This window comes from Beta vulgaris, chromosome 5 (genome assembly GCF_026745355.1).
Source record: "Beta vulgaris subsp. vulgaris cultivar EL10 chromosome 5, EL10.2, whole genome shotgun sequence".
Lineage (NCBI taxonomy): Eukaryota > Viridiplantae > Streptophyta > Magnoliopsida > Caryophyllales > Amaranthaceae > Beta > Beta vulgaris.
In genome coordinates this window covers 3,155,554-3,170,551 of record NC_079206.1, presented here as the reverse complement: position 1 = coordinate 3,170,551, position 14,998 = coordinate 3,155,554, and the positions used below count along the sequence as shown (strand labels likewise).

The 14,998-nt window shown below is 34.3% G+C and overlaps 1 protein-coding gene across 1 annotated transcript; it reads right to left on the bottom strand.

Annotated features, from left to right (window-relative positions):
* Positions 1–745: 745 nt before the first annotated feature.
* On the bottom strand, positions 746–10,712 carry LOC104892224 (ribosome biogenesis ATPase RIX7). Its single transcript, XM_010678088.4, is given in 17 exon segments — positions 746–1,134; positions 1,556–1,681; positions 1,760–1,828; positions 2,330–2,468; positions 2,840–3,408; positions 4,182–4,304; positions 4,392–4,479; positions 4,559–5,052; positions 5,146–5,186; positions 5,189–5,209; positions 5,621–5,721; positions 5,817–5,868; positions 6,003–6,096; positions 6,210–6,242; positions 6,412–6,500; positions 6,594–6,715; positions 9,915–10,712. Coding segments are annotated over 17 exon segments (2,493 nt in total). The 5' UTR covers positions 10,133–10,712; the 3' UTR covers positions 746–1,020.
* Positions 10,713–14,998: the final 4,286 nt, after the last annotated feature.

Genomic DNA, 14,998 nt, shown 5'->3' with positions numbered 1-14,998 from the left:
CCCATTTGTTCATTTCACGTGAAACATGAAATTAGGGAAGGGGCCTACTGAGGTTGCGACGGAATAGGGGGAGGAGGGCTGCGGTGGTTGGAGGGGGCCTGATGGGGTGGGGGCAGCCAGGGGTGGTGGGAGAGAGGAGGAAGGGAGTTAGGGTAGGGTTAGAAGTTAGAGATTAGGGTTTAATTAAAAGTTAGATTTTAAGATTTAGGGTTGAAAGTAACGATTAACGCCGTTAGTCATTAAGGGTATCTAAGTGTTAGTTTGTAACTAAAGGCTCCCCCGTTTATTTTGAAAAGTTAGAGGTACCAAGTGAATTTTCTGAAAACTCGAGTACTTGGTGAAAAAACCGTATTTAAAATCTTATAAAATAAGATAAAATAAATAAGATATTTTGTTCAACTTATCTTCGCTCATTTCAAAAAAATAAAAATAAAATTAGATCAGATCAAATCAAATCAAATAAATTCAAATTAGATATAAGAATTAAGTTGAATCAAACTGAGTAGCAGAGTTTCATTCATTTTTCGATATCCCCCAACACCCCACTCATTATACCATCTAATACTTGTAAACCTAACACAAATAACAAGATTCCAAAAATGCTTCAAATTATGCATCTTTTGGACAATTATTAATTAGATCAAAACGAAACAGAACCAATATCCTACATTCAGGTAATTTCCACATCAAATGATCTTTCAATCTGGTAGAAGTAACTTCAATTCGATAATTAAGAGCCAAATGCTAACCTCAAAACGGTTTTATGCCCTTTCATTTCCATTATCTGCACTAATCAGTTAGTTTCTTACAATTAGAAGCCATGACAAGCTTTCCCAACTATAAACGAGTAAGTCGAAATTTAAATCACACACTAAGGACAAGCAAGCTAGTTAAAACCATGTCAAACTTATGATATATCATGTCCTTCCACCATCTAGAATGCTGCAGAGCATTCCATGCAACTTAAACAGTAAATCCGAAGCCACAGGGCAAGTAGGTACGAGCTCGTCTTTTCCAAGCTCACAGAAAGTAAGTAAGCTGCTCCTTTTTCCTCGAGCCGCCTTCTCCGTAAAGGTCATTCCACTGTTTTAGCTCATTCATGATTGCTCCTCCAGATGCAAAGCTAGCAGCAACCTGAAAACCAACCGGGTCGGATGATGTAACAGGTAGATTCTAGAAGCTCTACCATAAAACATACTGAAGGAACGCAAAACAGATAAATAAAAGCTAAAACAATCAGCAAAGAAGACATTGAATGGAAGAATAGACCAACCACAAAAAAAAATGCAGAAGCAGGTTGGTTCTAGTATGCGCAACGAGGCGCAATCTGAGATTTCATCAATGTTTTAACTATATTTAGGCATCCGCAGACCCCATATATGTCGACCAACAAGCAACAACTGGTCTCTCATTCTTTGCCTAGTGGTTAAGATTGAGGTGTTATGAACGATAGGTTGCAGGTTCGAATCCCCCCTCCCCTTCTTTGCACTGCCTTCGTGGCTCATATGGATAAAAAAATAAATCAACATCACCCGGCATTCAGAAGATCACCTACCTGGTTTTTAGCGTCCCTAAAATCCTCCAGGTTCAAGGGCCTCAGAGAAACTACTCTCTCCTTTGAATTTTTCCTCTTTTGTGCATCAGCCGTACTTTGGCCTTCTTCAGTTTCTGTTTTTCCTTCCTGAAAAAGTGGACTCTTATGTCAATAAAGAGCATAATCATAGAGGAATCAATCCCTTCCAGAGAATGGTAAACTTACCAAATCCTTCAACCTCTCTTGCTGTATCAATTCCCTAACAGGTCGGTAAGCAGCAGTGGTACAGAGATTCTGCCACATAGCAGAATTTGTCAGCGTCCATCGCAAAATAGAGAAAAATATATTTACCTTTTACAGCAGCCACGAACCTATACAGAATATTGACATTGTAGAAATCTTGCAGTCTGTTAAGAAGGTACTAATAAATGATGGTAATGGTAATGAATTTAAAGGTAAACCTGTGGAGGAATCCCAATGTGGAATACTTGTCTATTCACAAGAACCTCTACTTTTACACAAACTTCCGTTACCGCTTTAGAGGTGGTGTAAGACTGTAAGTGAAAAAACTCCTTTACCACATGCATTGACATGGAGAAATGATTATAACAGCCTGTTAACGAAAAAAATTCTGACTGATAGTGGGCAAGTGGCCAAACTATCGATTAGTGTTATATCACTTCTCCATAGATAAGTGGACTTCCTCAACAAAATTACATATAGATTCTTTACCATACCGAGTACCTAACAGCCCGTTAAAATACCTCCAGTGGAAAACATTAAAGCAAAACTTACCTTGAGATCACTACCACTAAATCCTTCTGTCATTATTGCAATCTCCTTGTAATCTATTCCTTCTTCAACCTTCTCTTTCGACAAAAGAGTTCTTAATATATTTTCTCTGTTCTCAACTGATGGTAGCCCCACCATTATCCTGAATACCAAAATGCAACTTTTAGGCAAAATAAAACATCATTTCCAAACTCTGCTCAACTAAAGCATACCCCCCCCCCCTCCATATATAACGCACGCACACTTCTCAAACTTTTCTTTGACCCCTACTCTCTCATCTTCTCTATTAATACGACATAAAAGTTACACCGTTAGATCTGTCTTAAACAATGCTTTCAATAATATTATTTTCTTACAATAATCAATTTGTATTAGAAGTAATTAACAATCAATGTTTGACCTCAAATATTGTTCAGCCATATAAAGAGAAATGAAGAAATATTACATCTCAGCTCATTCAAATATGCGGAGCATAGAAGACATACAGCAGAACAGCATAATAATGTGTATTACCTCCGTTCAAAACGCCGTATAATCGCTTCATCAAGATCAAACGGCCTATTGGTTGCCGCGAGAACAAGGATTCTTTCCCCTTGCTTGGTCGCTAGTCCATCCCAATGCGTCATGAACTCATTCTTTATCTTTCTCATAGCTTCATGCTCACCAACCCGGGTCCTTTGCCCAAGCATACTGTCAACTTCATCAACAAATATAATGGTAGGGGAAACTTTAGCTGCAAGGCTGAACAATGCCCTGACATTCTTTTCATCTTCACCGAACCATTTAGATGTGATGGTAGACATTGATACGTTAATGAAACTCGCCCCAGCTTCTTTGGCTATAGCCTTAGCCAGCATGGTCTTGCCAGTACCAGGAGGACCGAACAACAAAATTCCCCGACAAGGTTTCAGAAGTCCTCCCTTGAACAAGTCTGGTCTACGAAGTGGAAGCATCACTAGTTCCTGCAGCGACTCCTTAATTTTTTCTAGGGCACCAATATCATCAAATGACACAGAAATCTCATCGGCAGGGATGACCTCTGGCCTTATCCGCCTCTCAAACTCATTGTCAGGAGGTATGTCCTGTTGGACACGATAAGGTTAGTCGAATTCGTTCTGTCTTCCTTGATGCACTTTGGAGGAGAGGACAGATACTTAGGCTTTTCTACTCTTCAGCCAAAACTCCATGACATGAACTTCTAAACTAATTGGAATGTATCTAAACTTACTAGAACTGATTTTAGATGTGAAGTGAACTTATAACCCACACCTAAGCTTATCTAAACTTATTGATGCTTATATGACCTTACAGGCATTAAAAAAACAAAGACTAAGCTTTAGCATAGAATTGGCAAGTTTAAATTTCGGGTTAGCAGCAAAGAGCACATCAATAAGCAAACATAACATAAATACAAACTTAAACATAATATGTGTTTTGTAGGGGAGGAGACATGTTTAGGTCTTGTTCTTCTTTTCACACAAAACCATTATCTGAACGACGTTAACTTATCAGAACTTAATTTCAATGTGCATTGAACTTCAGTAGCTCTTAGTTGTACTCATTATATTTCTTCGAATTACTGAAACTAATTGGTGCACTTGTTTTTCCTGAAACTTCTTTTTTAGGTGAAAAGAACAATGCACTAGTGAGTAGCATAACATCAAAATTTGACATTTAATTGGGAAGCAGAGCACGAACATAGTACCGAAACAAACTTATAATATGTTTTACATTGAAGCTTTAGGAAATATGGATATCAAACAAAGAAAAATCACCAAGACAACAGCACATATAGTCACTACTCACTAGTCAATCAGCAAAAGCATAAAAAAAAAAGAGTACAAAAAGTACTTACAGGGGCTTTTGGACCTGCAGCTTCATTACCCACATCCTTGGATGTCGGTACTGAAGCTGCTTCCCCACTTTTCTTTTCTGGACCAGCAGCTTTACTTTCTGGCTTAATATCAGCACGAGTTCCCTATTGTTGGAGCATAATGAACAAGTGTAAGAAACAACACGCCGGACTTCACATCTTACTCGAACTCTAAACTTATTAGAAACATACCTTTGAAGGTTCAGCACGTGACTCCAGCTTCATTGTATCCTTACCAGCTGACTTACGTTCCTGAAACACACTCAGTCCATGCGACAAACTGTTCAACAGCCAAAGAGAGTTGGTTAGAACAATCAGATAAGACGGATACATTGAACAAATAAAAAAACACAGTTGACCTCTGAGATGAAATCAGGAGTTTCCCATTCCTATATTCATGCTTATTATTCATCAAATGGTAACTTATAGCAGATACCACTATTTCTTCAATAAATTTGCTGAGAACTAAGGTATCTTCCACAGTAATGGAACCAAGATCATCACATTCAACATCATTTGCAGCTAGAACTTCACTTATGTGGTTCTTGTTGTCCTGACACTGAAGCATCTTCATATCCTCTTCCAATTGAGACTTCCAGCTTACCAGATGGGTTTCATCTTCAGGTGGCTTAATTTCAATGTTGTAAGGAAATAAATCAACAAGCATGTCATCAATGTCACCATCATTGCTGTCTTGATGTGTTATACGTGAACCTAATATGAGTACTGGTCCTGAAAATCTCTGCAACATTTTCTGGAACAATCTATATAGCTTTTGAGATCTGAACAAGATCATGTCCACGTCTCTCAAGTATAAAATGATAGGATATGCTTTAGACACAGAGGTCATAACCTGTTTGATACGGAAAATGAAAAGGTCAACTTTACACATGACAGCCTTCACAAATCACAGATATCTTGGGAAGAACAAGTAATAACACACCACCTTATATAGTGATTGGATGAGTAACTTTTCATCAACAGCAAGCTACTTGTCCGCTTAAGAGGAGCTTTAGAAAAAAAAAACTCATAAGCAAGTCGTACATCATCATATGCAGCATAAATAGGAACACGCATTCCAGAAATGTTAAAGATCACTGGGTGAAATCCATAGCAAAAGGAACTTCTCGATTTCAAGTATATGAAACTACTTTATTCAAACTCTTCAACTCAACTTAAATACTCGTGTCCAATATTCGAAACTATGACATGGTTACGACACATGCACACTTCATTTTGGTCCAAAAGTTCCATAAAATAGACGTCCCTGACACTTAGACACACAACCAGATTCTTGACTCTCATAGCCAAGTACAAGTATAATTTATTAAAATAAAAACTGAAAACTACAATCAGCGTTGCCACTTCGAAACACTCCTTAGTACAAAATTTAGTTGGTTTACTAAAGACAAGGCAAAGACCTGGATTCGTAGGCGAGCATTGTGAAGTCAAATCATTGATATTGGCCGAGGCTGAAGCATTTCTGCGCATCTTTGAAGGATTAGAAGAGCCTTCAAAGTTCCTGCACACAAAAAAAAAAAAAAGGAACTTTATTTGTACATACGACTTAACCATATACTGAAAAAAGGTGTAGTAAATGGCCAGACCAGATGCTACCTTGAAGCAATGTCAACTCCACTGCTCTGACGACGTAAAGAACCTATCGAACCTAGAAAAAATTAGCATGAAAGTGGACAGAGCAAACCAAATGCTAAAACATATCCCTCATTGTTATTTTTTTTTTATATTGAACATATCCCTCATTATTTAGGCTACTCCAATTGATCTCATTAGACATATTACCTTTGGGTTCTTCCTTTGCGGGCAATAGAGAAAATGATCCAAGTAAACCTGAAAGGCGCTCCAGTGTGGTCTCTGAGGTGGACCTCTTAAATGACTAAAAAAAGGAAAAACTTCAAAAATAATAATATAGCTCATACACATATAAAGGGATTGCAAAAACAGCAAAACCACCATGAAAGCCGACTAAATAAATTCTAAGAAGCTTACGGATTCATTATTGACACCATATTTGCTCTGAATCTGCAAAAGATGCAATTGACAGTAATTAAGAAAGTATTTGGCTACGTTGAATTTATTGAAAAATACTACTCATATTCTAGTCGGGCAAGTTCATTGTCATTTCTTCAACAGTTCCACCACATCCAAGCGGCTTGGAGAGGGGAGAGGGGGAGGAGAGGGGAATGCTCACCTTCAGTACAAAGTCAGTAACATCTAACAGCAGCAACTTTGCCTGAAAAAAGTGTGCTAGAGCCCTCGCAAGCATTTGCTGGTAAAGTTCTGCATGATACAAAAACATGGCCTCGTTAGTCTCTCAAATCAACTGTAGATTAACAATCAAATATAAGGAAGCATAGGTTCTAGAAGACTAACCAGCTGGTCCTGAGAGTAAAATAGCCCGACTTGCAGGTGATAAATTGCGAGTGTACTTGGAAAAGTCGCCTTTCCTCAGATAGAAACAAGCAGCACTTGTTAATAAAACCCTTGTCTGCTCACTGTCAATGAAATGAACCCGTAAGATATCCGAGATTCATCGTGGAACAAGATATAAGAACTGTAAATCATGGAAAAAGAGCACCAGATGACTTAGATCAGAGATTCACCGTGTAACAAAATTTTTGTTGTATGACGAGAGAGCACAAAATAACTTGTAAAAAATAATAGTCGCATTGACTAAAATAATAAGTCACATTAACACACCTCAAGCTTAAAGATTTAGCATGATTGACCAATGACCATCATACTCTTTCATAAATTTGCAATGCTATCACTCTTTCTCCAATACTGATTAAAAGAGAGCACTAGAATTTAGAACTACAGATCAAAATAAAGTAGTACTCATCTCTTTGGGGTGAAAGTACATACATATTGTAATTTTTCTTAGCTTAAATCACATTAAAAACCATAATCTCAAGCAGTATTGAGGTAAAACTCAAAGTATTTTAATGATTTGTACCTATCAGGTTATTAGCTAATACGCACACTGAAAAGCAAAAACTTAAGCTGTGCTGAGAGTCAAGCTCCAGTTTTCTTCTGTGCAATCGTACTGCGAATTAGGCAGTCAGCAGACATATACAAGGTGCAATTAACAATCAATTATATTAACAATTATACGACTCCTTCAATAATGCTTTTCTTGAGCTTATGTCTCCTAATCAAGGCCACAGCAAACAAAATTCAGCAGGTAACAATACACAGAATCGGACAGCTGTACTTCGTGCCCATACTCATAATTGTAAGTACCATATACTTGGAATCATGTACAATGATTTACCCACATGTCCCACATATTAAACATTTAAATCCAACAATACATAATTAAGTTCTGGCTTCAAGCCTTACATCCGAATAATGGAAGTTCTTAATGTAATTAGGGGGATTGGGATTATTTAATTCGACCTTATCCGAAATCCTTAGTCACTACTCTCTTCATAAGCACAAAGGTATAGCTAATATAGTGATATGAAACCAACAAGACGAAATCATTTATATACTCGTGCACAGACTACCACACTGAATATTCCGAGGTGAATCTTAATAATGCTTGTATTACTCACTCTGAAACATCATATAAAAAAATAAGAAGACTTGCAAATAATGCTCCACGAAAGCAACAAGATTACAGTTGTATTAACTTATACTGAAAGGTATAAAGTATACATAGCCAACACAACAAGAGGAAATGAAAAAACAATTGGGCACAGACTACCACACTGAAATTCTAGAGGTAGGTCATACTAATGCTCGTATTACACACTCTCTAAACTATCATATAAAAATATGATACTTCCTCCGTTTCAATTTATTTGTAGCACTTTCTATTTTAGAAAGTTTCACTTTAGTTGTGACACTTTCATTTAGGCTAATAACTTCTCTCTATCTCTTCTATCACATGGGACCCTTTTATTTTCTTTCTCTATCTCTCTCCTTTCCAAAGATTGTCTAGGACTCCGTAATTTTAAAAGTGTCACAACTCACAACTAAATTGAAACGAAGGAAGTAAACACATTCAGGCCTGTTACAAACAATGATCTAAGAAAGCAATAAGATTACGACAATGTCATCTTCAACTTATATTGACCAACTTATTTTAGAAAAAAGAAGAAAAAGAAAATAGGTTTAGAAAAGTTAATTTCAAGTCAAATTCACTTAACTATGGTCTTCTAGAAAAGAAAAAATTGTTCAGATATGTTCTTTATTCTAGGGCGTGTTTGAAGTTAGAATCACCTTATATAGGACTAAAAATTAAAGCAGATAAATTATCTTAAATGATGACGTTTTTACAATTAACCATGGCCACAAATGCAAAGAAAATTTATCATTGTTTTGATTCTGACAATTACTCCTACACCCTTAGCTCAGTATAAACTCAATTAATCATTAGATGAAATGACCAAAGAGAGTCTATCTACCAAACACTTTTAAACAAACAGCTAATACAATCAGCTAATGTACACAACTAACCACTGATAGCTAACCTCTCTAATTGCCAAACAGAGTCTATCAACCCCTATTTCCCTTAAATGATCAATAACATTCCATTTTGTAAGAGCAAACCTGAAATCATTAATTATTTCACTCATAGGGAGTGAACAAAACTCTCTCCTAATCACATATATAGCGTTGATGTTACCACGTCGATATGATTCTCTTCCAAAATCAAACAATTTAACCTCACCAAACTACATAAAAAACACAAAGGATCGCATATAACATTTCCAATCAACGAATTTGCTAGTGAGACAGAACCATACACATTTTCCATGCAATAACCCAGGACATCGTCCAAACACAATGTCACAAACACTAAAAATTCTTTTAAAGTTGAATGATAGAAACTAAAACTATCTCTATCAGACTATCATGAGCAAAATATGATGTTGTAATAAAATAGATGTTACACTCCCTTTTTCGAAAACATCTTTCTGGACTCTTTTTTCTTCTTCTCTTTATCTCTCTCCTTAAAAAAATATTTACCTAAAAAAGTGTAGTTTTAAGAATGTACTCCCTCTGTATTTTCTTAATCTTTCTTACCAAAAATCTTGCCACTATTTACAATTGAAGAAAATCTTTTAAATTTTTCTCAATATATAAGAATATATAGTCATATGAAATCTTGTTTGATTCGTCTGTATTTTATTAATATTCAACTAGTATTTGGACCCTGGGTTGGTATTATTTTCCAAATTTGGATATGTACTTTTTTTTTCATTTTTATTAAAATATATTAAGGAAAACTCAACATATAAAATAAATATAATAATGTGGATACTTAAATGATTAAAAGTTGATTGGGATCATTGGGATCATAATTGTGTCATGTATAATAGCAAGAGGCCACGAATTCAAATTTTGTTGCAAGCTAATTTTACTTTTGTTAATTGATAATTGACATGACTTCTAATTTTTACAAATATGTAATGAAAGATATTTATTGTAGAATAAGTGAATTGGCAAACATGCAAAGTCCACATAGAAAAGATAAAAAAATAGTCATGTGAGATCAGATTCGCCTCAATATATAGTTTTATAATATTAACTTTTTATATATTGTTCATTAATAAGGTATTGAAGATATTAAAGGATCAAAGTCTATGTTGGAGACGGTGTAAAAAAACAAACACTATGTTATGGGACAGGGCGAGTATTTTATTATGAAGGAGTACACAAAAAGATAGAAGAAAGCAAATATACCTGAGATAGTAAGGAAATTCATCAAAAGTAACCTTAGTATCCCTTCCATCAACCACCATCCTTAGCAACTCCTGCTCCATTCTCTCTCCTGTTATCACATTCGACGACGACGAAATACCCGTCCATTTGCTCACCGTCTGCCCGGAAGCCAGCCCAAGCCCGACACCAACTCCAATTCCTACCCCTACCGCCGACATTAAAAGTTGTTTCTGATCCATTTTTTTCACTCTTAAATTACACCACTTGTATCACAGAAATTCAATTACGTCCAAGAAAAACAGAGTAACAAAGTCACAAAATGATGATTTCAGCAAAAAACTTAATTCTGATTGCAATTTTTCGACTTCAACCAAATTTCAGCGTTAATTAGAGACAAAAATGAACGTAATTCTAACAAATTCTTCGTTTTTTTCTGCTTTTTCTTTCTCAAATCACTTTGTAGGAAAGACAAAATTCAAGATGAAATCGAAATAATTAACTCGTTTGAATTAACGATTCAACACCGAGTTAGGGCAAGGATTACGTCTCTAAGTTTCTTCTCCTTGAAATTTCTGCAACATGAATTTCTCTGTTTTTTTTCTTTTTAAAAAAAAAGTTATTTAGTCTTCACTCTCACTCTTTCAGTGAAGAAGTGAGAAGAAAGGAGAAAATGATAGCAGTAAGTTGAGAAAAGAATGAATTTATTGAAGAGGTTGAAGAAAGAGAAAAACGGTGAGTGTAAGAATGGCAGTGGAGGAAAAAAGGTGGGAAAGAGGAGAGGCGGTTGATGGAGGGCGGTTTTTGGTAAGAATTGATGGGCGTCATATGGTCTTCTTAATATTTATAGGGAGATCTTGGAGTTTGTGCTCTAAAAAAAAATACTTCCATATATTATCCGTTTACTAAGTAGGTGTAAGAGCATCTACAATGGTAAGCTGCAATCACTTGTAGTTTTGTGTGCCACATAAGATTTTCAAACTACAACATTTTCAAGCTACAACCTCTCCCAATGAAAAGCTACAACCATTTGTAATTTTTGTAGGTCCCACATGTTATTTACTTATGAAAATTATGAAGTGAGATGGAAAGGTATAAGTAGGACCCACAAAAAACTAAACAAAGCTACTTGCTTTGTGGAGCTACTTGGTTTTGCCAAGCTACAACCTCTTTTTTACTCCAATAACAAAGCAAGTAGCTCTAACTTTTAACAATTGCAAGCAAGGACCTAAAGTCATCCATTGAAGTTGCTCTAACTAGCATTTTGATACGAGAGATGTTTAGATCATTTACAATTATTAATTATATAAAAAAATTAAAATTAATTTTTCATAATTTTCTGTCCAGTGTGAAATTGGAATATGAACGACATGATAAATTGTTTTAAAAAATATATAAAGAATAAGTCTTAATGGACTTGGATAAGAGAATGTTATTGTCTTACTCAAAGTGTTAGAGATTAAAATATGTTCGTGTCTTTATGGTTACATGTAATTAAAGGATTTCATTATGTTTCACTTTAAAATATTAAACTTTGAAATTATAGTGGATTAGTGTTTAAACTCACATTTTATTCAAAGATTATGTATTTGATTTCTTTTTTTTTTTTTTTTTTTTTTGAGGGGATGTATTTGATTTCTAATAGCTACACATAAGTTTAATTTAACATCATGTGGATATAGTTGGGAGGAGTATAGATTACTGCGTAACAAATATAAATCAAGGTGTTCTGACTATTGAGGTACAAAATTAAGCTGATATGAGAGAGTGTTCTAAAGATTCAGAACTGTTTTACAAAAAAAGCATTGTTGTACCACATTACTATAGATCATACTTCAGGGCAAATTGGATAGAGAGCGTATAAAATTAGATCTACTTAATTTCTGGTTTTTATGATGTGAGAAGTGTGACTTCATTATGTGCTAATGAAGATAAAAGACACGTAGTGATAAGAAGAATAAGACATAATTAGGTACTTTTTCATAGAATGGACCTAGATCGGAAATGAGTACTTGCTTGCAATGGAGGCAATATTCACTAGCTAATATTCCTGTTATTGTTCTAAAATGCACAAGGAATTTGAGTCTGGCCTTGTTCTTTTGAGCATAATTTTAATTTAGCCTAGTTCAATTTAGTTTAGCTACTTTTCAGTCATAATTTTGCTTTAATTTAATTCTGTTCAGCACGTTAACGTTTCAGTTCAACTTAAAAGAATAGGGACATAAGATATTATGATTTATTAGGATGTTGGCGTTAAAGCCAAAGCAAAGAAGTACAATGATCATTCGTGTGTTTGCTGCATGGAAGTTGAAAACTTAGAAAGTTCGCTAGTACTTAGAAGGATTTGAGGTGTAGACTATGGTAATATGGTGTTATGTCTTGTTTGGGAAAGTGGATGTGGTCAAGAAAATGTGTTGGAGAGCCGTGTTACATGTTCTGGACTTTTGGTATTGGAATGGGAGATAGTAAAGGAACATTATATTGCATGTTGGAAAAAACTTAGTTAACCCATCGGGCAGATTACTCGCTCCATGATATAAGGTTGTGGTAATTATGATAGTGGAATCCAACTAGACTTAAATATTAATATTTTAATTATCTATTAGTAGCGGGTAGTCTATCCAGTGGGTAGATGTATCAATGTCCTTGTATGCTGAAGTTGTCATTATGGGGTTTTATGGTAGATTGTTACTTTCATTTAATAGAATTGAATAAGTTATTCATGAGAGAACGAAAGTACAGAACTTATTAATTACATGAGATTCAAACCCGTGACCTCTTTGTCATGATAACTCTCGATAACATGTCAAAGGACCAACTCAACCAAAAGCTTAAGTTGATGGTTGAGTTCCTAGGAATAGATTTATACACTATCATCAAAGTTTATCAGTTTATTATTTTGATTTTTTTTTTGTAGTTAAAATATAGTCAATATGTATTATATTAGATCCGTCTCGATGTTAAAACTGTATTAAAGCAAATATAGCAAGTAAATAAGACAAAGGGAGTAATTACTAACTAACCAGGCCAAGTACCACTACCATCATCATACATTCATACTACCGAAGTACATATAGCCCATATGGCCATATGGGTGTTTGAAAGCAAAGTTTGTAAAAGCCCAAAAGAATGGATTGCGTTGTCCAAATTGAGAACTCCAAAAAAAAGCATTTAGTTAAAAGATGGCACAACTTACATCAGAGAGGAAACATGGACTGTAGCAAACTAGAAGAGATAGATCAATAGATGTTTGTACACAGCTGAAATTTAGACAAAGACAAAGCTTAGCTTCACCAGGTAGATCTTACTCATATATATACGGTATACCGTTCAACTGCACGTGAAATACAACAGTGTTCAGAAGAATTTGTATTGCTCACAATGGCGGCTCCCCAGCTGCGCGTCATTACTTCGTCTTGTACAGTGTACCTGTCTTAAATTTGCTATTGCAATATTACGTAGCGGTGCTAATTAAGTCGAGCAGCTGTTGAGCAACTATTAATCGATTTAGTACAAATTTAACTTGAGTTTATTCGATCATGAATTCGACTTGAGACTTGAATTAAGCATTTAAAGTTTAGACCATTAGATCATCAAAATCGAATTTTTAGATGCTTATGTGTCATAAACGGCATTTTTTGTAATTTTAAAAGTTTACAATTAGGTTTTCTAGTCTCTTTATTTTTCGATTGGTTTTATCTATTTTACTAATTTTTTCTTTACTTTTACAATAAATCGAGTGTTAGTTTTATAGATTTTAAATTAATTATAAAAATGTTATTAATGACACAGAAAACATCTTGAGCATCCATTTAACATGATCTAAGGATTTAGATCCGTCTATGTTCTCATTTAGGCTATTGTTCTTACCATATTTTAATTCCATTGGTTCGTGTAAGTTGATAACTACTTCAACTGGAAAAAAAAAACACATACGATAATGAGTTCGAGCATGAGTTGAGTAATGCTCTTAATGAGCATATTTAATAGGGTGATGGCGGATAATATACCTAACTTTCAAAGCTAGTTGCTACTGAAGCAAATGATCGTTCCCTGTTCTTTAAACTTTTTACTTTTTTCTTGTTTTTTTTACCTTTAACTTTTTATTTTATACCTCTTGCTCTTTATCTTTTCTATTTCAACAATTTCCTTTTCTATCTTGAATCTTCAATTCCTTCTCTTGAATAACAATCCGACTTGTGTGGACCCGGTTCACACTAAAAATAGTGTGGACCAGGCCCAGGCACATGACCATAACACACCCTATATCACTTTAACATACACTATATCACTTTAACATACACTATATCATTGTAACACACACTATATCATTTTAACACACACTAAATCACTTTAACATACACTATATCACTTTAACATACACTATATCACTTTAACATACACTATATCACTTTAACATACACTATATCACTTTAACATACACTATATCACTTTAACATACACTGTAACATACATTATATCATTTTAATATACACTATATCATTTTAACATACACTATATCATTTTAACATATACACTATATCATTTTAATATACACTATATCATTTTAATATACACTATATCATTTTAACATGCACTATATCATATCAATATACACTATCATAAACTCACGTGATATGGATCGGGTGCACACTAATTAGTGTGCACCGGGTTCATATTAGTTTTTTTTACTTGAATAAACTCTCTTAAATTTATTTTAATTTAAACTTGTTTTTGTGATGTAATGATTTATTCTACTTCCGTTTTCATATAAATGCAACTAATAGACTTCATACACTATTCATATATTGATTATTGAGTATGACAAGATTTGTTTACAAATAAACAATAAAATTTATTGTGTAATATTTTGGATTTGACTCTATATATATTAAAGAAATTTATATATGAACTTATAAACTTTGTAACAGATAATTCAAGACATTAAAAGTAAAAGTTATATTTATTGATTAGTGTAGAAGTCAATCAATACTAAAAATGGAGGTAATATATTGCAATATTAATATAATAAAAATCTCTAATAAAGGACTCGAATATTATAAAGTTTGATTTTATTATCATTAAAATCAACTTGTCATTTGTATATT